Raw genomic sequence first — 21,884 nt, 5'->3', positions numbered from 1 at the left:
AACACCAGCCTTCTTCTTTTTCTTCTTGGTTTTTCAAGGCGGCTGGCAGCCAACGTTAGTAAGTGCACTACCGCCACCTTCTGAGTGTTGAACGGAGTGAACAGTGCTGTCAAACTCGAGTAAAATAAAAATCGTTTACTGTGTATATCTAAATACACACCTATAGTATAAATGTAAAAATATTTACATGCATATATTTATATTATATATATATGTATTTTTTTAATTTATAAACATAACACTTTTTCTTAAAAAAAAAAAAAAAAAAAAATATATATATATATATATATATATATATATATATATATATATATATATATATATAATTACATAATATTATGTAAACAAAAACCTTATTTGTATTAATAAATTAAATTAATTCTTAAACTAATTCTATTTACTAATCCTGTCTCTCCGTAAAATCTTAAAAGGCTTACTATTTATTTCACTTGACCATTTTATATATATATATATATATATATATATATATATATATATATATATATATATATATATATATATATATATATATATATATATCATTCAAAAAACACACACAGCCAACATGACATTGCTAATATTTGGAGGTCTCCTAATATTTTGTGTGCTATTTCAGTCTGAATGCCCAAACATTATTCTGTTATAAATAACCTCTTGATTTACCTACAAACTTTGCTTTGTTAATGCTCACTGTCAAAACCATATATATATATATATATATATATATATATATATATATATATATACACACACACACACACACATATATATATATATACACACACACACACACACACATATATATATATACACACACACACATATATATATATATATATATATATATATATATATATATATACACACACACATATATATATATATATATATATATACACACACACACACACACACACACACACACACATATATATATATATATATATATATATATATATATATATATATATATATATATATAACAGATCAAAACGCCCAGCGCTTGACCGTAGGGGGCGTGGTCTTCCCCTGTTCAGCACGCACGTAATCACATGACGTCTAATTCACGCGGCCGTCGCTGGTTCGCACGAGGGTTTTGTTATCAACCTCAAAAGGACGTTTAAAGGCGTTCAGAGCAGCAATAACCAACTCATTTATGTTTTAGATATTTTGTGTTTAGGTAGCACGTCGGAAAATGGCCACCTTTGAGTCTCTTGGCCTGTCTGAGTGGTTGGTTCAGCAGTGTAAGCAGATGTCAATCACCCGACCGACCCCGGTTCAGGAGAAATGCATTCCTGCCATATTGGAAGGTAAAAATCTATATCTGCTTAACAGCATTCCATTAAAACGAACAAAATTACTAACAAAATTACACATGAATAGGCTTTACATGCATCTTTATTTTAGTATTACATTTTTAAATTACATTTTACGTGCGTTTATGTAAGTTTATTTTACTCAGTGGACTGCATAACACAATATAACGACCTATAGAAAAAATATTACTATTTAATATGGTCTTAATATGATTTATTTGAACAAATCACTACATAAATAATACAAACTGTTATCAGTATTGTTGTTATCATTATTCCTTTATGTCGTGTTTAACTTTTTGTGTTATTTATTCTGAAATAATTTTTTGTGCTTCTTGTTATAAGTTAAAAGTTTTGTGATCATGTTGATAAGAGAGAGAGTTAAATGCGTATAAATATGTATGATGTGCCTGTATGATGATGGTTTTTACTTTTATAGACCATACTGTAATTAATGTAACCTTTTCTTACATCGTGTAGGAAAAGGTTACATAAAGTACAGTATGCACTTTTCTTTATAGTTGATTTAAAATGCATAACATATATATGTTATATACGCAGGTCGGGATTGCATGGGCTGTGCAAAAACTGGAAGTGGGAAAACAGCAGCATTTGTTCTCCCAGTGCTGCAGAAGTTGTCCGAGGACCCTTATGGTGTCTTCTGTTTGGTGTTAACACCCACAAGGTTTACTTTTTTGCTTTATTATTTATACAGCCACATTTGAATCTTCATCTGCATGTAGGTTTATTTTATAATATGTTTTTGCCTGTGTCCTGTCCAGAGAGCTTGCTTACCAGATCGCAGAACAGTTCAGAGCGTTAGGGAAGCCACTGGGCCTAAAAGACTGTATTATTGTGGGAGGAATGGGTAAGATAGCATCCGAAGCTGTAGGACTCATTTATTTATAAGAGCAGATATGCATGTCCGAGACTGAATGCACGTTAATTAACTTTTTCTTCCGTTAGACATGGTCGCTCAGGGCTTGGAGTTGTCGAGAAAGCCACATGTTGTTGTGGCCACGCCGGGACGACTTGCCGATCACATCCGAAGCTCGGACACAGTTAGCCTGAACAAAATCCAGTTTCTGGTAAGACCCCCTGATGCACGTTTTGTCACATGTCTGTTTTAAGGCGTTTTTCATCCAACTCTTGCATGCTTCCCGGCAGATCATGGATGAAGCAGACCGTCTGTTAGAGCAGGGCTGCACGGACTTCACTAAAGATCTAGAGGTCATTCTCGGCGCTGTGCCTGCGAAACGCCAGACGCTGCTGTTTAGCGCCACGCTCACGGACACGCTGCAGCAGCTGCAGAGCATCGCCTTGAACAGACCCTTCTTCTGGGAGCACAAATCAGAGTAAGTCGGGAGAATATGTCGAATATCCTCCCTCGACTGAAGTAGATTTTCAATTCTGTAATCTTTATAAATATAAGCTTGATTCGATTATGCAAAGGCTATTTCAAAAAAAAAAAAGTGTTGACAGCCAATCAAAATCCACCATCTTACCATAGACTTTAAAGCTGTTTTGGCCTAATGTTATTGTGTCCCGTGGCTCTCTCTTTCTGTCAGAGTGCGGACGGTTGAAGAACTGGATCAGAGATTCATCCTCACTCCTGAGAAAGTCAAAGATGCTTACCTGGTCCATCTCATCCAAAAGTTCCAGGATGAACATGATGATTGGTCTGTCATAATATTCACGAACACGTGCAAGTAAGTTTTCTAATTAAGACAAATCCCTTTCAGTAACCCTTCGTAACATCACTCACTGCCTGTGCAGTTGGAATAAATGATGTCTGAAATTGGCGGCTTTTCCACTTACTGAAATAATAAAGGACAAATCTCACAGAGTTACATTTAACCCTTATAGTGCATTTAAAATCATTCAAAACGTTTTTTGCATTCCCGGTCCATTTGGACCAGAAGAGTAATTTTTCAACTTAGTTTCTCATTAATGAGTGAATGGGATTTTTTATTTTATTTTTTTTGCCATGTTTTGAATATTAACATGCTATTACTATTTTTTAACATTGACTATATAATTGTATCAAATGTATAAGGACCTATAATCTTAGAGTTACCGATATTAACCCCATTTGAATGAATGGTATTTAGTGAGATTCCTTGTCTTTATAACATAGGGTTGATCAGAAACGGCAATTATGAAACCTAAAAAAAACATTTATTTATAATGAAAGCAAAGCTATAAATCTGAAAACAAAATACATTTATTTTACTTGCACTAACAAAAAATATTTTGGACATCTAACATTAGTTCGTCCACGTTTAATGATTATTTGTATTTGTTTATATATATATATATATATATATATATATATATATATATATATATATATATATATATATATATATATATATTCTTGTATCTCACAACCACATATGTATCTCATATGAAGAGGTAAAAATCTATTACAGATATTGTTCACAAAACTATAATATTTTCTGAATGTTCCAGGAACTGTCAGATACTAACAATGATGCTGCGTGAATTCAATTTCCCAACCATCTCGCTGCACTCAATGATGAAGCAGGTAAGTGACACTGCTTGAGGTAAGTAAAATTGATTCTCACTCAGCGCCTAATGTCTGCACTAATGGCTTTTATGCTCTTCCACAGAGACAGCGTTTTGCCAACCTCGCTAGGTTCAAGTCGAACGTCTTTAAGATTCTCATAGCCACAGACGTAGCTGCAAGGTACAGAGAAAACACTCGCTCGCCATCTCTCTGCCATTGTCTCATTCTCCACAGTCACGTGTCTGTTCTTCTCTAAAGGGGTTTGGATATTCCCACGGTGCAAGTCGTTATCAATCACAACACACCGGGTTTGCCAAAAATCTACATCCACAGAGTGGGACGAACCGCTCGAGCTGGTGAGATATGAAGAATTATCTGTAAGAAATAAGAGGTTGTGTTAGTATTCGAAATTACTGGAAAAAAATTATTTTTTGATCATTTATGGTGCTCTATTTTCCCTTCGTAAATGGCAGGCTAATAGGCTGGAACACTATATTGTTATATTGTCAGATCCACATTCAGAAATGTTTTTTTCTAGGCCGAAATGGTGTAGCAATCACTCTAATCACACAGTATGACATCCATCTCATCAATGCCATTGAGGAACAGATTCGTAAGTTCTCAGATGAATCCGCTTTCTGCCCAAAAGAGGGCACTTCCAGAATATAATACTGTATTGTGAAAAAACACATGAAATTTCTCGCTGCAAGTGTACATTCTCCTGATCAAGTGTTTTGCGTGTTTAGAGGCTAAATTAAAAGAGTTCGCTGTTGAAGAGAAAGAGGTGTTGAAGATCCTCACGCAAGTCAATGTGACAAGACGACAGTGTGAAATTGTGAGAGAAGGCTTTTTCATTGTCTGCATGTTTTATATGTAACGCACGCCGGTAAAATCTTACGTTTGTTAATTCTGTTATAGAAACTGGAATCCACTGATTTTGATGAGAAAAAGAAGATAAACAAAAGGAAGCAAATGATTATGGATGGAAAAGTGAGTCGTTTATGCTAAATGCATGTTTTTCATACACACACACACACACACACACACACACACATATTTGTGCATATATACATACATATATGTATATGTATATGTGTGTGTCAAATATTTTTTTATCTTATTTATTTATTAATTTCTTACCTAACCTTTCAGGATCCAGATTTGGAAGAAAAAAGGAGAAACGAACAAGAAAAGATCAGAAGGAAAAAGAAGAAACACAATCAAAAAAAGACGGGAGAAAACAGTGCAAAAACAGCAACAGTGGATTCTTGAAGTGTTGATATTGTACATTCAGATTGTATATAACGTTTCATTGCATAAAATAATATCAGTTACCAGTATTTCAAAATAAACCGCATTTTATAAGCAACGCTGAGTGTGTTCTTCAATAAATATAGAAATCGCGAAGCGGAAAATATTTAACGGCGAGACTTTTATTTTGACGACTTCCGCTTTCACCTGGAAGTACAACAGTAAACGTTTTGTAGGCTACCTTGTGTTGCGAAGATTCAGAAGAAACCTTCGTGATTTAGTTGCCCAAATCTTTATCGGGGATTTCAAAAGACTGACTAGTCGCTCAGCTGACATGGTAAGCAACCTTCACAAACTCGCAGGCTAGTTAAACTGAGGCTCAGTCGCTGCGTCGAAAAGTTGTAGCTCGGGTTACCGGCGGCTAACTCTCATTAAACGGATAGGTGGCACAAATCGATACTGAAAAATGCTACCGGCATGTTATTCATGTGTGTTTAAGCTTTTAAAATGTCCACACTTACCCCTATCCTAGAGCTAAAACTACCCTTGAAGTAATGCAAATATATTTTAGTTGGGCAGTCTGATAGGACGCATGTTACATCGGATTGCATTGCTAGTTAATTAGTAGCGTAAGTTAGTTCTAGCCTAATGCTTTTCTTGTTTCTTAGGTGCAGTAAATGTTTTGAAACCAAAAGCAGTTTTCATGCGCTTTTTATGTGAAATATCGTAAGCATCGCTACCTTTGCTGGTTCATTTGATTTCTTCTTCTCTCCTAGCTCCCGTTATCTTTACTGAAGACCGCACAGAACCACCCGATGGTGAGTATGAGGAGGCTCACGTCGCCTGGGCAAAGTTATAGTAGTAGTTCACAGAGTAGATGTGGAGAAATGGGTCCTCTGCAGTGAATGGGTGCCGTCGGAATGGGAGTCCAAACAGCTGATGGTCAGTCTGCTTTTGTTTTCAGCTGGTGGAGTTAAAGAACGGCGAGACGTACAACGGCCATCTGGTCAGCTGTGACAACTGGATGAACATCAACTTGAGAGAAGTTATTTGCACGTCACGTGTAAATGAAACGCCTTTTCTTGAGATGAAGCATTTTTGATCGCGTAAACATGTTTGAGCCGTCGTGGATTTCGCCTCCGCGACTGCAATGGTTGTTTCTGCCTGCTCTGATTTGCAGGATGGAGATAAATTTTGGAGGATGCCGGAATGCTACATCAGAGGAAGCACGATTAAATACTTGCGAATCCCCGACGAGATCATAGATATGGTGAAAGAGGAAGTTATGTCAAAGGGACGCGGCCGAGGGGGCATGCAGCAGAACAAGCCACAGGGAAAAGGCAGAGGAGGCGGACCTGGGAGAGGTGGTGGATCCGGCAGAGGTTAGACACACTGGGACAAAAAGTTTCGTTTTTATCGTTTATTCACCCTTATAAGTCTGTATGAGTGTATTTTTTACAAAATCCAAAAGATAGAATGGTTGTAATCAAACACTTGATGGCAGCCATTGGCTTCCCTAGTATGGAAGAAAATAGAATGGAAGTCAATGGGTACCGTCGAGCGCTAATCCCACTTTTGGAGCTCCAAAATGACACTTTAAGTAGTAGACGTTCTGTTTAGAAGTAGTATTGTATGCTCAACCGAAAAAAATAAACATTTGCATGGGAGACATGTCATTCATCAACATTATCAGTAAAAAAAAAAATAAAGGATGTTATAATCATACCAATTATGTTCATTTCTTAAAATGTTTGAATGATTTTATGAACAAACTACATAACCTTTACCGTGGAATTTCTTTTAGCGTGTTCAGTGTTTTAAAATGCTTCTTTTATTCATCCTTTGAGGTGTTTTTGGTGGACGTGGCAGAGGCATGACGGGAACTGGTCGTGGACAGCAACAAGATAAAAAGCTTGGAAAACCACAAGGTGTCAAAAACCAACCCTAGCTACACAACACACACTCTCCTCACGTGTTCGTTTGTGTTTGACTGCCTTTAGGCACGAGCAGCTTTTCACCACTTTGACATTAAGGTTGATTCTTTTCTTTTAGAGACTCGTTTACAAACCTCATTTAAACTGCGCTCAACAGTCTTTTGAGTTTGATGCAAAAGCTCTTAATAGAAAAACATTTTTATAATCGGTGACATTTTACTCACACTGTCTCATCTGCTTTCTCAGTTTGATCGTCAGCCAGGAAACGGTGAGCTTAATTTGAAACGGGAGTCCTGAATTTCTGTGAAGATTTTAATTTGGACAAGCTGACGTAAAGACGCTCTTCCATTTTCCTCCGGATGGTTTTTATTTTCTGTTGTTTCACATTTTGGTGCATGTTTTCACATTGCCGTTTTAATTTTATTTTTTGTTTGTTTTTGTGCTTTAAAAACAACCATGGTGTAACTTGTGTATAATGCACTTGTGAATAAATAATTTTTGTTAAATATTGCAATTGCTGTTCATTTCTGCGTGAGTGCTCTTTTACGTCCAAAGAAATGGAAACAAGTTGCATGTATTAAACATTCACCCAAGTCTTGGGTAACTGCCGTCTTTACCCATCTACACAATCTTTGGAAAGTGAACGTAAAAAATGTCTTGCCGAGAGTCATCTCTGCATTCCAGGGATAGTTCATTTAAAACTGAAAACTCATCCTTTACTCACCTTCAAATTGTATGCAATAGCAAAACTGGATAAACAAAAATGTTCTAAAAAAAAACCTTTTTTTTTATGTGGTTTAACTGTAACCTGAACCCAATACAGCATAACTTTAGAAATATATTTACCCTCAGCATTTTTTCCTTTCAGCCAATCAGTGGCGTTTTCTTTCATTGACCTTAAGTGTGGCTGCTTGTTACCATGACAACAGCTGATTCAGCTTTCATCCTAACTCGATTTTTTTTCAGAGTGCAGCTATTTTTAGATCAACACCAATAGTTCGAGTCTTTAGTTCCCTCTTGTGGTTGTTTTGCCAATGAAACCGCACAGATAGTAATTTTTTTTTCGGTGACTGACCAATGCACCTTAGTCAGGGAGCGCCATATTTTAGCGCCTTTTTTTCCCCTCTCTTTTCATTTTAGCGACTTTTTTTACAGGAATGAAAACGAGAAAGTGATGTGTAAAACTACAAAAATTCGCTAAACAAAAAAAAAGTTAATAAACAGCTATTGAATATTACGTGGTCCAGGACCTTTCCACACAGCCTCGTTTCCGTCCGCGTTAAATTCAATATGGCGGAAAAATATCTACTCCCCCACTTGTCTCGTTTTTTAAATAATTATTTTGTTATGATTGCGTGTGAACGAAAATGTAGTCTTTGTGTCAATGCTCCTGTTACGAATGCCTTTCTGTGTTATGGTCCAAAGCATTGAAAAATTCCATATGGAGTGACAAACTTAATAAAGCAATAAAAATAGCAACACAGTCTCAAGTAAACATCACAAACTTTAATTTTTTTTTTTTTAATAAGTTCAGTCATTTTCACAACATAGACAGTTGATTTGGTAAATTTCACCACTGGACACTTTGACACCAAACCCCTTATTGTAAGTACAGTACATTTACTACTGCATATTAGTGTTTTTTCCTTGTACGTTACACTCGATTATCAGAAAACAAAAAATTAAATTAGAAATCACAATGGAAAGCATGAGTAAAAATAATCATAGATAAAAACGTAGGAAATGGACAAACTCTTAGTCATGATAAACTGGTGTGAACGTGGAGCGGATGCCTTACAGGGTGAGCTGCGATGTTAATAAGGGTTAAAACTCATTATCTTCTCATTTCTGAAACGCATGAAGCTCACTAAAGGTCCTCATCTGCTGGGAACCCACCTACAAAGAACTTGTCCCAGGCCTCACGGATGTAGCAATGGCTCTGCAGACAAGTACACTAATTTTTTTTGTTAGAAATAACGAACAGCATTCGCCATAAATACAGTCAGGCTTTAGATTTTTAGCAAACCAGCTCCACAGAAGACGTCACAGTCGGTCTATCTGCCTGCTTTGGTTTACAACAGTACTTTTTGCGACTAGGATTTAAACCACTTGCTCAAACGACCACATTTCCATCCCGTCCTACGAAAATGTTAACGAAACGATAAATAATCCGCAACACGCGAAAAGGTATTTTCTTCAATATTGCTCTGTAATAAAGTGACACATTCATTCACGAGCAGGCATACACAACAGCAGGTAAAGAACATCCTTTAAATCCTCTTTTTATATATTTGTTTTTAATATCGCCTAGATTTTTTTTAAAGCCCATAATCGATACGACACAGTCCACACATAAAACCGAAGGCTCAAATGTATTTACACTAAAGTTTTCACTAAAGGAAGACAGAAGAGCAAAGGAAAGATGCAGGAATAATCGGGGAGGATCTCGCACATGTAAACATTAATACTTATCGTGGGCTTTTTTTTTTTTTTTTTTTCTGCAAACTGACTTTTGCATTATAGTTGCAGGCCTGGCAGCCACGTAAAATCTTGCACAGGACACGCCAGTCCAAAAAAAAAAGTCATTATGGGAAATGCCAGTCGAAATCTCAGTGACGTTTGCTAATTTTTGAGAGCGTATGAGAGTAATGTTGATAGCAAGTAGGTCGAGCTTATGGCTCTGCTGCTAGAATGAAATAAGCAACAGCAAACTCGGTTTTTGTCTAGAAATACACTTGTATACACTTGTGACCTAACGAAGCGTCGAGAAAGGAATCCTACCACTATTTGCCTAAATGGCTTCATTTCCTTCCATGCAAATTTACAGTAAGGAATGTTTGTGTATGATATCTGGCTTTCAGTCCCGGGACTGAAATAACATGAGGCAAGGCAGTGAACAAGATACAATGTCACAGATACAAATAAGCAAGAAAGGTTTGTGACGAGCACTGCAAAAAATCACCATGAAAACAGCATTAATTGACTTCTCTAACTTCCTTTATATTTGTCAGAATTTCCAAAAAAAGAAAAAAAAAACCTTGTCGATATATATTTCTAATGTATTATTTAAATACTGAACTGTATTTATTATGTACACTTTTTGGAATAAATATACAGAAATCTCTGTCCATGTCGCTTTTTTATATTTGTTCATAAATAATTTAAGGATGTGGAAGAGCGGGTGAAGAAAATCTGAAGTGAAATGAAGGCATCGGAAACTTAGTAAAGCTTAGGCCTGATTACACGCTCCTAAAATCTCAACTTAGGCCTAATTAGAAAGTCTTTAAAACACAATTTTTATGAAACATAATTTCAGGCCTGATCGATCCCTTAAAGGGGCGGTTCACCTAAAAATGTTTATTCTGTCACTCGAGTTGTTTCAAACCCGTATGAGTTTCTTCCATCTGCTGAACAAAAAAGAAGATCTTTTGAGGAACATCGATCACCAAAGAGTTGTTTTTTTTCATACTATGGGAGTAAATGGGGACCGTTTTTCAAACACGAGGATAAATAATACGTTTTTAGGTGAACTGTCCCTTTAAGTTTCTTTTTAAAACTGAATGGATTGCACGTTAGATAAAATCACTGAAGATGAGTATTTGGAGAGGAGGGGGAGGAGCTATAGATTGTGTGGCCAGAGAAGGCAGTACGGGAACTGAGGGTCTTATGTTTCTTGTTCTTGTTAAATACCTAAACGGGTGTTTTTCTGTGTGTCGGTGCAAGGCAGTGCAGATAGAGCCGTGGGGTTTTCAGCAGGCGCAGTCCTGGTGCGGAGCGGCGGGCTGCTCGGTGAGCTGCGGCCCCTGTTTGGCCCCCGTCACTGCAGGATCAGCGGCATCCAGGCTCTCGGACATCTTCTCGCAGATTATGTCTACCAGGCGCTCAAAGGTTTGCTTAACGTTAATGTTGTCCTTGGCGCTGGCCTCGAAAAACTCGAAGCCTGAGGATAAATGAAGAAGCCAAGTCAAGACCAAGGCTTTTTTATATACACATTTTAGCATTAGAATATTTCAAAAACTTTTAACCACCTTTTATTTTAGTGACTGTTAAGTCATTTGCATTTAATCATTCAGCAGACGCTTTCATCCAAGGCAAATTACAAATGAGGACTTCAGAAGCATTCGAACAAACAAAAGAGCAACAAAATATACATACGTGTGTTGTGACAAGGTTTTCATTTATTGATTTTTTAAGAAGATTAAAAAAAAAAAAATATATATATATATATATATATATATATATATATATATATATATATATATATATATATATATATAAAAGAAATGGAATATATAAATTTAATAATTGATGGTCAAGTTATTATTTTTTTAGGATAATCAACAAAATATACAGAATAAATAACAAACAGAAACTAGCTATTTATTAAGAGGGTTAAAAAAAAAAAAAAAAAAAAAAAAAAAAGGCTCCAAGTATGTCTGACATTTTTCTTCAAAACTAGCATTTCTTTCTGGCTACTTTGTATCTTCGTTTCTGTGTACTTCTCAATGATTTGAGGATCTAGCTGGGATTTAGCGCATCTGAAGTGAAAGAACGCATCCCATTTTTGACCGAGATGGCTTTTGCATTTGAAACATCGCAGTACGGTCTGATTTAAATGCTTGTGCTTTAATATGAGGCTCATATTACACACGAGACTCGCATCTGAAGGTGTGTCCGAAACTATAGCTGTGAAAAAAGCAAATACATCGCGTCCGCCGGCAAGCACGACTCACCGAGATGCTCAGAGAGCTGTCGTCCCCTCTCAGCGGCCACCACCCTCTCATCCTCCATGTCACACTTGTTGCCCACAAGCAGTACCTGGGCATTATCCCACGAGTACGTCTTAATCTGCGTGGACCTGCCAAAGAGACAGTCGCATTTCATTAAACGATCGCTTGTCAAACTTCCCTCTGGGGCTGAGTTTTATCTTTTATATCCTTCGATATCTATTCATCGCGAGATTCGTTTACCAACGGGAAAATGAGAATAAATGCATACATAACGTTTACAATTGGAGTAAATGGTATCAGTAAAGATTTCCAGTCAGGATATAGATGTATTCTGGTACTGTCTTATAAATGACCTGCTCTTATCAACTAATCATGTTTGTATCTCTATTAGTGTTGCTGGATCTTTAAACTACTGACCACGGCATTCTTTTGAATAGAATAGAAAATTGCTTTGGCTTGGTTCAAATTATACTTATCTGAACATCATTTATTCATGGGAATGAAAGAAAAGGTGTCATATCGACAACAAGTGCAGTATGGGATACCACAAGGCTCAGTACTAAGACCATTGTTCTACATGTTACCCTTGGGATATATCATCAGGAAACGTGATGCTAGCTTTCACTGCTATGCTAAAGATACTCTATATTTCTTCAAGGCATAGCAAAACAGTTCGTGAAACTAACATGCATAATGCATAGTTGATGCCGATGGAATTTTGGTTCCTTGGACCTGATCCTTTGGCTTGCTTAGTTGCAGACAGTTAATTTCTGGCAATATTGTGAGCTTGATTGCACAGACACTATTTGTAGTTTGTAAAGCTGCTTTGAAACGATCTATATTGTATAAAACGATACATAAAAACACAACGGAGTAGCACAGAGTAGTAGCTTTAAATTTACAAGCCTCTTTTCTTATTTTTCAAAATTCTCTTTCATTTTATTTGCTCTTTTTTAACAATTTAAAAAGTAATAAAATGAACAATTTATAACAAAACATTTCATTTTTATTTTTTGGTCAAGTATAATACTGCAAAAATGCTGGAAAAATGTGTTTGAGCCACTTAAAAATATGACCTTCATTTTACAATAGCAGTACTTTTCTGTGATAACTTTTATTTTGGCAGTCTGTTGTAAAGAACTTCAGTGTGTGTTTGGTGAATGAATCTTAGAGCAGCTCTGGAGATGAAGTTCACGTGTCACATGTCTAACGTTTGAGTACTAGATGAACCTACGCCGCTCAGCCACACAGAACAGGTTTGTTTAACTCACCAGTCCTGCACTGCGGCAAAAGACTCTTCGTTGGTGATATCGTACATGAGGATGAAGCCCATGGCTCCGCGGTAGTAGGCGGTGGTGATGGTTCTGTAGCGTTCCTGTCCCGCCGTGTCCTGTGGACGAACAAACCGAGAACGCACAAGATGAAATGGGAACAAATACGAGACCCGTGTTTTACAAAATACAGTATACATCTGTTTAATACACTTCAGAATGTAATTTATTCCCAAAATGAATTTTCAGCATCATTAATCCAGTCTTCAGTGACATATGATAACTCTGAAATCATTTTAATATGCTGTTTTGATATTTATTTAATCACCGTTTATTATTGGTGTTCAATTATTATTATTGATTTTGAAAAAGAACATTTATTAGCATCAGAATATTGTCTTTTTTTTTTTTTTTACACTGTACGCTTTAATGAATACAAATATTAAAAGCACGTCTTTTTTGTTTTTACTTCAAACTTTTGTATGGTAGTGTATCACAGATTCCAAAAATATATTAAACAGCACAACTGCTTTCAAGATAGCGGCAAATCTGCATGTTAGAAAGGTTTCTGAAGGATCATGAGATACTGAAGATGAGGGTACTTCAGAAGATTCAGCTTTGCATCGCAGGAAAAAAGTACATTCGAAAATATATTAAATAGATGGTGCTTTCAAGTTGTTTTTACTGATTTTTGATCAAATAATTGCAGTCTGGGCGAGCATCAGCAAATAAAAAAAAAAAAAAATTACAAACTGAGGGAAAAACTTATTATTTCAGGTAAAAGGTAAAAAGCAGCATATCGTCGACTTTACAAGTCCCACTAAACCCTTGAATATTCCTTCAATGACCCTCTGCTTCTTCTTTTTTTCACATAACCAGGAAAACAGTATTTGTACATGGTTTCGGTTTTTACATGCAGCTCCTCCTTTCAAGAAACCTGAGAGCGAGTATAACAATAAGCATCCGCTATTAAGGAACAGCTCTCTGCATCGCTGCACCAGACAAAAGAACCTGTTAATCATATGAACACGCTCCGTTCAGTCATTACAGGCTCGACTACAGGAGGCCAAACAAGCATGTCTTTCATTTGCACTGCGAGCGCTTTGCATGTTTCTTTTGGCCTCTAAATAAAGCATTTTTGTAAGAAATCTTTCACCGTTCCATATGCAAGCTTCTAGTCTTGCTGAACTCTGGTACATGTAGTTTTCACTTGGTTTACGTCATATAAGCAGCACCAGCTGATTCAACAACAAAGACTTTCTGAGAGAAACATTAGTAGTTTAGTAGACTATGAGCTTATCTATTGATACGTACTGCTGCAAGAAATCAACAAACGTAACCTATGATTCCTAGAGACTTCACGAGGGCAAAATGGTGTCTCCTGAGCGGCGCTTATTTGTTCTATTAATAACCCTGTTTGGTTCTTGACTCTGACACCACAGTAATACATAAGCGTCTTTTCACAAGTATGCTGCAATCCAGCACGGAGTTTCTGTTTTCTATTACGCCGTCTCTAAACCGCATTGTGTGAAACAGTCACTGTTACCTTTAAATGTTATTTTGCATCCACGCTAAGCAAAAATCGAATAGTACGAACAACGCAGGCTACAAAAGAGCGCACTGCATGGTATACCGCGCTTGACTAGATTTTCCATTTCTAGTGTGACAAATGAACTGTAAGCAACTCTCGGGACATCACTTGATTAGGCATTTTCGCACAAAAAACTGGATCAACCCTATAAAGTGTAGTCTATTATATCTGAAACGCTGAGCCTCGTAAACACGATCTTTGAAGAGAAACCTACTAGTTTGTGCAGTCTGTCATCTGAATGACACTTTGTTTTAACAAGTAAAAGGCCTTTTAGTGTCTAAAACGGCTATTTTAAGGTTGAGACGTCTTTAGAAATCTTAAAAGTAAATATGTTTTATTTAAGAAACTTAGGCTTACTTCACTCAAAGTATAAAATATGATCTTAAAGCTTTTGATAAATTGTAAATGATCTTTTTTTTTGCATTTTATTATGATTATATCATATTTGTATAATTAGAACTAAGGGTTTAAAAGTGTTAATCTTACCAAGACATTATTAGGAAACAGACAACTAAGATTTATTTGCATTTTTATTTAAAATGCAATTGCATTTTATGCAAGTTATACCATATATAAAGATCTTTTTCAGATACATTTCAAGCTATCAGTATTACACTGTACTGTTTTTTAAAATAAACATCAGCAACTGCACCAAATTTCCTAATATATATATATATATATATATATATATATATATATATATATATATATATATATATATATATATATGCACACATATCATCAGGCTTTACAAGGTTAATATGGTAAATAAAATGCATTTCCAAGATGACAACTGGATGCCACTCTGTGAGTCACTCTTAAGGTCATGTGACAATGTAGCATGATACTGTATGACGCATTTGACATTATTTTTTACAAAATAGTAGGGAATATATAGTACATTTTCTGCAGTATTCAGTTCTGAATATAACCCAATGTTCATGCTTTTTGGACCTGTACTGCATGATGCACAGAAGTCTATTTTTTATCCATGGTTAAGATGGTGGGAGTGCATGTGTGTGTGTGTGTGTGTGTGTGTGTGTTTGTGGATCTGCTCGGGTCTGTGGGGTGGGGGAGGGTCTTCTTCCACCACAGGGAAATTTGAGGCACTGGGGGAGGGGTCCTGATACATCACAAACTATTCTGATTGGTTACTCATGTAGCACCTGCCCAGCCCTATTGGCTACTGACCATCTCTCGCTTTCTCTCCGCATCTCTGCATGCTCGAAAAATATTTAGGTCTGAACACACGGTTAACATAAAATAATAAACTGAATGCTATGCATATCTGTCAGTTGTAAGATTTCTGCACTCTAACAAACAAAAACATGCATAAATACTTTGGTTAAACAAGAAATATTCAATTATAAAATATATGTGATTTGAAACAAATTGGCTTTATTGATGACAAATATATTGTTTCAGTAGTTTGGTAATATCACAGAAATCACATGCTAAAATGTTAATGTAAATGGATGGAAATTATATTATATATGCAATTCAAACAACAGAAATCTTAAATTTAGGCTTTTTATTGATTTCTCCATTGAGAAATAATGGCTTTATTGGTTGATTTGGTCTATTAGTTTATTTAAAATATTTAGGTTAATTGCATTTCTATCACAATTGTAATTATTTTATAACACATTAAACTCAACAGACGGTTCCTGTCCTGGTTTTAATGAGATTTATAAGTCGGTAAGGAGACCACTGACTTTAATTAAACACCAGTATAATCCTTCTCAATGAACCACCTACTCTGGACCTTGCACTAAGAAAAGAGCTAAAATGCAATAAGCTGCTATGGTTTTTATCCAAAGATGTACCTCTACTTCTCCTATTCATTAAACAATGACCACGACGAGCCCTTAAACCGGCACAGAAGCGCTCCATGACCTCACCCAGATCTGCAGCTTTATCCTCTTGTCGTTCCTGTAGATGGTCTTCACCTTGAAGTCGATGCCCACCGTGCTCACGAATGCTGGCGTGAAGGAGTCGTCTGCATAACGAAACAGAAAGCTGGTCTTTCCGACGCTGCTGTTCCCGATGATCAGGATTTTGAACATGTAATCAAAGTTCTGGTCGGAAGACTCCTTTTGTCCATAACGGTTATCTGTAGCTGAAGCCATCTGGAGGATGCAAAAAAAAAAAAAAAAAAAAAAAAGGGGATGTTTGAACATCTTGGGGCGTATAGCGGCATCGGTTTATTACCATTAACACAGATGTTATGTTCCCAAATGAACCATAAACAATGTCAGAAAATAAAAAAAACACTGAAAGCTGAGAGCGAAATGCATTAGTTGGCTTGTACTGTAGGAATATAAAATTACGTTTCCTTCTAAGATACCTTCTTCTGCTCAAGAAATATCACGCTTTAAACTCCCAAAGTTAACAAGGTAGCGCTTTAAACGAACTAATTTATCATTAATGTTAAAAATAGCACCATTAAGGCAGTTTTTTAGATTGTATAAATGACCTGTACTTCTATTTGTATGCAGCTGCTGCCTCTAATTATAGCTTTTTCGAAACAGCCGCCTACGTAGTAAGCAGACAGCAAGGCAGGTAACTAGGTTTCGGAACGCAGCCAATGTGATTTAGCAGGCTACTTTTAAGAGCTTGCTGAGGATGGCAAACCGAGCAAGAGCTCTACACGTCAAAAGGGCCGTTTATTTGGATCGACTTTGGCTTAGTGAATCTTCGCGCATTTCACTATCTGTCGCTCCAAACAGCAGCGGTGGACTCACCCGCTACTGAAAATCAGTCAGGCAAGAAACTCGGAGCAAAATAAAAAGGTCTGAGTGGCTGCCAGGGCATGGCATTAGTCTGACATTTTCTTTTGGTGTCAGATCAATATTTGGCACGGCACATTCTGAATACAAAACACCAGTCTTTTTAACACCTCCATCAGAATGCGACGGGTGACTCGTTCTACCGTCCGCCTGAAGTCTGTAACGATCGTTGTAATCTGTGATTGCATAATGGCTTCAATCGTTTAAAATACATCAAAGCACTATTATTGTCTTAATGAGAAAAACAAAAATGAACCTCAAAATGGTACAAAAGATATAAAAAGAACTCGCTCTCGGGCCATTTAAGATGTAGACGAGTCAAAGAGCTAGTTAAAGAAAGCATTATGTAACTTGCTCACCAATGGATCCTTTGCAACGAATGGGTGCCGTCAGAACGGGAGTCCAAACAGCTGAGAAAAACATCACAAGCAATCCACACCGCTCCAGTCCATCAGTTAACATCGAGAAGCCAAAAGCTGTGCATTTGTAAGAAACAAATCCATCACGATGCATTTGACTTTAAAATAAATCACTTGCAGAGAAAATGTGAGTTAGTAATCCATAATAATAATAATCTTTCCTCTAGTAAAAAAAAAAGCCAACCTTTTTGTCTCGCGTCAAAATCTACCCACACATTTGTTCAGAGCCGTTTTGGACTGATCTGTGCATGTTTCTCTACTGATTCGCATACGCTTTATAACTAGAAAAAGTAATGTTGTCGATAAGAGGGCTTGTGTTTTAGCCTGAAGCAACTTTACATTTAAAAACAGCATAATGATGGAATTGTTTCTTCCAAACATGCAGCTTTTGGCTCGTCCAGATGTGATGGACTGGAGTGGTGTGGATTACTTGTGGATTGTGATGTTTTAATAAGCTGTTCGGACTCTCATTCTAACGGCACCCATTCACTACACAGGATCCATTGGTGAGCAACTGCTGGAATGCTACATTTCTAATACATACATCTTGGACGGCCTGGCGAGTGCATGCTCAGCAAATTTTAATTCATGGGTTAACTAGTCCTCCGAGGATAACGGATCACTCATTCCTCTTTTCTGTAAGTCCAGCAGCGGGTCGGATATTGAAAGAGAGCAGGGAAGAAAGAGATAAAGAGAGTTAAAGAGATCTGGAGGACAAATGTAACACGAGCTTCCACACTGTACGTACTGCAGTGACTCGACAGAGCATGGGAAACCAGATTGGGATCAAGTGAAAAGCAATAATCAGATCTCACAGATGTCTCACGGACACATTTAGCTACAAAAGAAAGATGCTGAAGAGCTGAAATACTGTGCAAGCATTTCAAGGGCAGATATTTTTTTAATTAATGTCATACATATATACAAATGCTGGAACATATATAGAGAAACAAAGTGCTATTATACTATTTCTGCAATTTCCATAAACACAAGCATGCATACTTTTTGAGTGCAGACTTGAAAAGACTTGCACGACCTTCTATATTTACAAACATGCGCTTTATTACAATGCACTCGACATGACTTTTCATCTTCAGCGTCATTAACCACGGATAATATTAGATACAATATTATACCTTCAACCCTGATTCGTTATTTTGCCAAACACTACGGTTCAAACTGAGGTCTGTACCTTTTTTCCACTCAATTTAGTGTTTATTTTAATCAGAATTATATAAAAATATACATATTTATTAGTGCTGCTAAATGATTAATTGCATCCAAAAATAAGAGTTTTTGTTTGCATAATATATGTATGTGTACTGTGTATATTTATCATATAAATACACACACATACGGTATATATTTTAACACTATTTCCATGTATATGTTTATATTCGCAGAATTTATATTAAATATAAATATACTGAATATATGAACATTTTTATTAAATATATACATCTATTACTCTGAGTGCTTTTGGCTGCATTCCACCTATGAGAATGCAATACATACATAAATATATATACATAAAAATAATATATATATATATATATATATATATATATATATATATATATATATATATATATTTTATTTTTTTAATTATTATTATTTTATGTATGTATGTATGTATATATATATATATATATATATATATATATATATATATATATATATATATATATATATATATATATATATATATATATATATATATATATATGATATTGAAGGTGTGTATTCTGTATTCACACTTCCATATGGAGTCTGTTCAAATTACCATACACTTGTTATTTTTACATTCTATAGCATGCACACCACACAGAACAGTTCGATACGGCGTCCCACAATGCAATGTGCTTGACTTTATATTTCTAGAGTGTAATAACTGTAAATTCAGTTGTGATAATCAGCACATCTTCAGTCATAATTTTGACGGACCACTTAATGTTATGAAACACGAAAGAAAATTGGTTGCTCATTTCCACGCACTTACAATAAAACTGAAGCGATCCACGGAATAACATGCATTTAAGTTTGCATAAACATGACATTGAGTAAATCTGCATAACTGGAGGCCACATATACTGCACAGTATTCAATAAAGCAACCAGAATTCATTCTGAACACAGAGGTTTGGATTCCAGCAAAAGGCTCGTTGGGATTAGACCCGGCATTCAATTCTGGGTTGAGGCAACATGGTGTTTAGACAGAGATGAGACAGCTCATATGTTCAAAGAGAGAACATAATGTTCCTGTTCTAACCCGCATTAGAGATTTTGACAAGTTTAATTCGCTTCAACCAGCCTGGTTCTATGCGTGTTCATCACAAATCGAAGCAACTTCCTCCAGACGCAGCACATATTCGACAAAAAGGCTTCTCCTCAGGAGACCCTGGAAGCTGATCTGCGATTCAGCACGCCGTGTCTGGTGTGTCGGAAAGATTCACAGAGCACCAAAGCATCCTAAAGTCAGCATCTCTCCTGATAACAGAGGGCTCCAGCGGACTAAAAATAGAGGCCAACTTTTTAGACCAGCTGCTCTTTCAGCCTAACAAAAACAGACTGCCTGACCGCCTCGGGGAGAGGGACGGAGCCCATCTTCACGGCTAAATATCGTTGTAAAATAGCCGGTTTCAGCAGCAATTACACTCCGCTCCAGCGAGCGCCTTTCTCTTCCTTTAGACTCCGATCCTCAATAATGCAGAAGCCCGGGTAATCAAGACCTACAGCCCTGACCACCGCGCGGCTGTCCAAGAACCGTCAGGTCGAATTTGCTTCAAAATGACCCAGATCAAAGAAAACGCTTTAAACCCCGGGTTTAAAGACGGTTTGCTGATTTAAGCAGGTCTATAGCAGCCTGGGCCAATCTGGAAATTAAACAAAACCACTTTAAAATCAGCCCGGAAAGGCCAGCAAGCCAGCTCAGGCTGGTTTAAAACGATTATAAACGAAGCAGATATAAGAAAACCATCCAGGACATGACGACTAATAACAGCAATTTTGCTGAATGATGCAAATATCATAAACTAATGCTCAAAACGCATGTGCGATACCATTAATGGCTCTACGACGACCCAGCCTATACAATGTTACACTAGCATATTATATATAACGTTTGAAGGAAATTATAACCGGTAAAAGACCAGAGCATCCTTACATAATAGGAAACAGCACATGCAACGCTGCTGCTGCGGAGGATATTTTCACCTGAATCACCATCTTCTCAGATGATGCTAAAGAACATAACGATTCTTTATTCTCGTTTAGACGCATAAAAACGACGAGGGAAACAATCCTTCGCATCCGCACGAGGCTTCAACGGCTATGTGGCAGATGTGTCTTTCACGGGAAGCATAAATAGAAGCATAGGATGCGCGATGTCCATGTCAAATGAAGGTTATTCTTCTTACATTTCGCTCATTTTTCGCCGCTTTCCCGGCGGAAAACGCGCGCGCGCGGTAAGGAGAGCAAACTATTTGGCGTGAAACATTGAAAACGCGCATTACTGCCGCCGACTTACCGTAAAAGCCGTTTTAAAGCGTCACTTACGCCAATACTGCGCCTCTTCCAACACCTGCAGACACTTTGACGTCACTTGAAAGACGTGTGACGCAGGGAGGGGGCGGGGTCGGGGCTTTGATTGACGGCTCGGAGAACTAACGCTAACAATGCAGTCCCACCCACGGGACGTAAAATATTCACGACGCTTTAAAAGCAGCTTCGTTCATTATTTAGGAGCGCGGCCTCGGCCCCTCCATAATTAATCAATTAAAATGGTCGCAGAAAACGAGCAGCTGACACAGGGATTTGTTTACATTTACGTCCTTTTCGCCACACTGATATGTAACCCACGTTTGGCTCTTTTTTTATTTTCGTTGGCCATGTTTCTTAAAACAGATCACCATGGCGTCCGTGCTTAACGCAGTATAGCGAATGTAAAAATAATGCACCATTTAAACTACACTTTTAGGTGAAAATTGTAGATTAGCCGCTAGCCGTTTTTGCTGTAGGCTACATACAGAAACTGTGCTAACTTGTATTTTACGGT

At 36.9% G+C, this 21,884-nt stretch overlaps 3 protein-coding genes across 3 annotated transcripts; 2 read left to right on the top strand and 1 right to left on the bottom strand.

Moving 5' to 3' along the window:
- Positions 1 to 1,051: 1,051 nt before the first annotated feature.
- On the top strand, positions 1,052 to 5,215 carry ddx49 (DEAD (Asp-Glu-Ala-Asp) box polypeptide 49). Its single transcript, XM_043252816.1, has 13 exons — positions 1,052 to 1,310; positions 1,878 to 2,001; positions 2,099 to 2,184; positions 2,283 to 2,404; positions 2,484 to 2,671; positions 2,885 to 3,025; positions 3,789 to 3,864; positions 3,950 to 4,026; positions 4,105 to 4,202; positions 4,385 to 4,459; positions 4,593 to 4,681; positions 4,765 to 4,836; positions 4,999 to 5,215. The coding sequence occupies exons 1-13, from the start codon at positions 1,196 to 1,198 to the stop codon at positions 5,116 to 5,118; spliced, it is 1,383 nt and encodes a 460-aa protein (XP_043108751.1). The 5' UTR covers positions 1,052 to 1,195; the 3' UTR covers positions 5,119 to 5,215.
- Positions 5,216 to 5,233: 18 nt separating this feature from the next.
- Positions 5,234 to 7,541, top strand: lsm4 (LSM4 homolog, U6 small nuclear RNA and mRNA degradation associated). Its single transcript, XM_043252817.1, has 6 exons — positions 5,234 to 5,434; positions 5,874 to 5,915; positions 6,062 to 6,160; positions 6,278 to 6,479; positions 6,945 to 7,025; positions 7,278 to 7,541. Exons 1-6 carry the CDS (start codon positions 5,432 to 5,434, stop codon positions 7,280 to 7,282), a joined length of 432 nt encoding a protein of 143 aa, XP_043108752.1. The 5' UTR covers positions 5,234 to 5,431; the 3' UTR covers positions 7,283 to 7,541.
- Positions 7,542 to 8,517: 976 nt separating this feature from the next.
- rab3ab (RAB3A, member RAS oncogene family, b) lies at positions 8,518 to 21,479 on the bottom strand. Its single transcript, XM_043252858.1, has 5 exons — positions 21,357 to 21,479; positions 16,525 to 16,752; positions 13,033 to 13,151; positions 11,765 to 11,889; positions 8,518 to 10,971 (listed from the first exon to the last, which is right to left on the bottom strand). The coding sequence occupies exons 2-5, from the start codon at positions 16,750 to 16,752 to the stop codon at positions 10,781 to 10,783; spliced, it is 663 nt and encodes a 220-aa protein (XP_043108793.1). The 5' UTR covers positions 21,357 to 21,479; the 3' UTR covers positions 8,518 to 10,780.
- Positions 21,480 to 21,884: the final 405 nt, after the last annotated feature.

This window comes from Puntigrus tetrazona, chromosome 11 (assembly GCF_018831695.1).
Source record: "Puntigrus tetrazona isolate hp1 chromosome 11, ASM1883169v1, whole genome shotgun sequence".
In the NCBI taxonomy this organism is placed as follows: Eukaryota; Metazoa; Chordata; class Actinopteri; order Cypriniformes; family Cyprinidae; genus Puntigrus; species Puntigrus tetrazona.
This window is presented reverse-complemented; position numbering and strand designations above follow the sequence as displayed.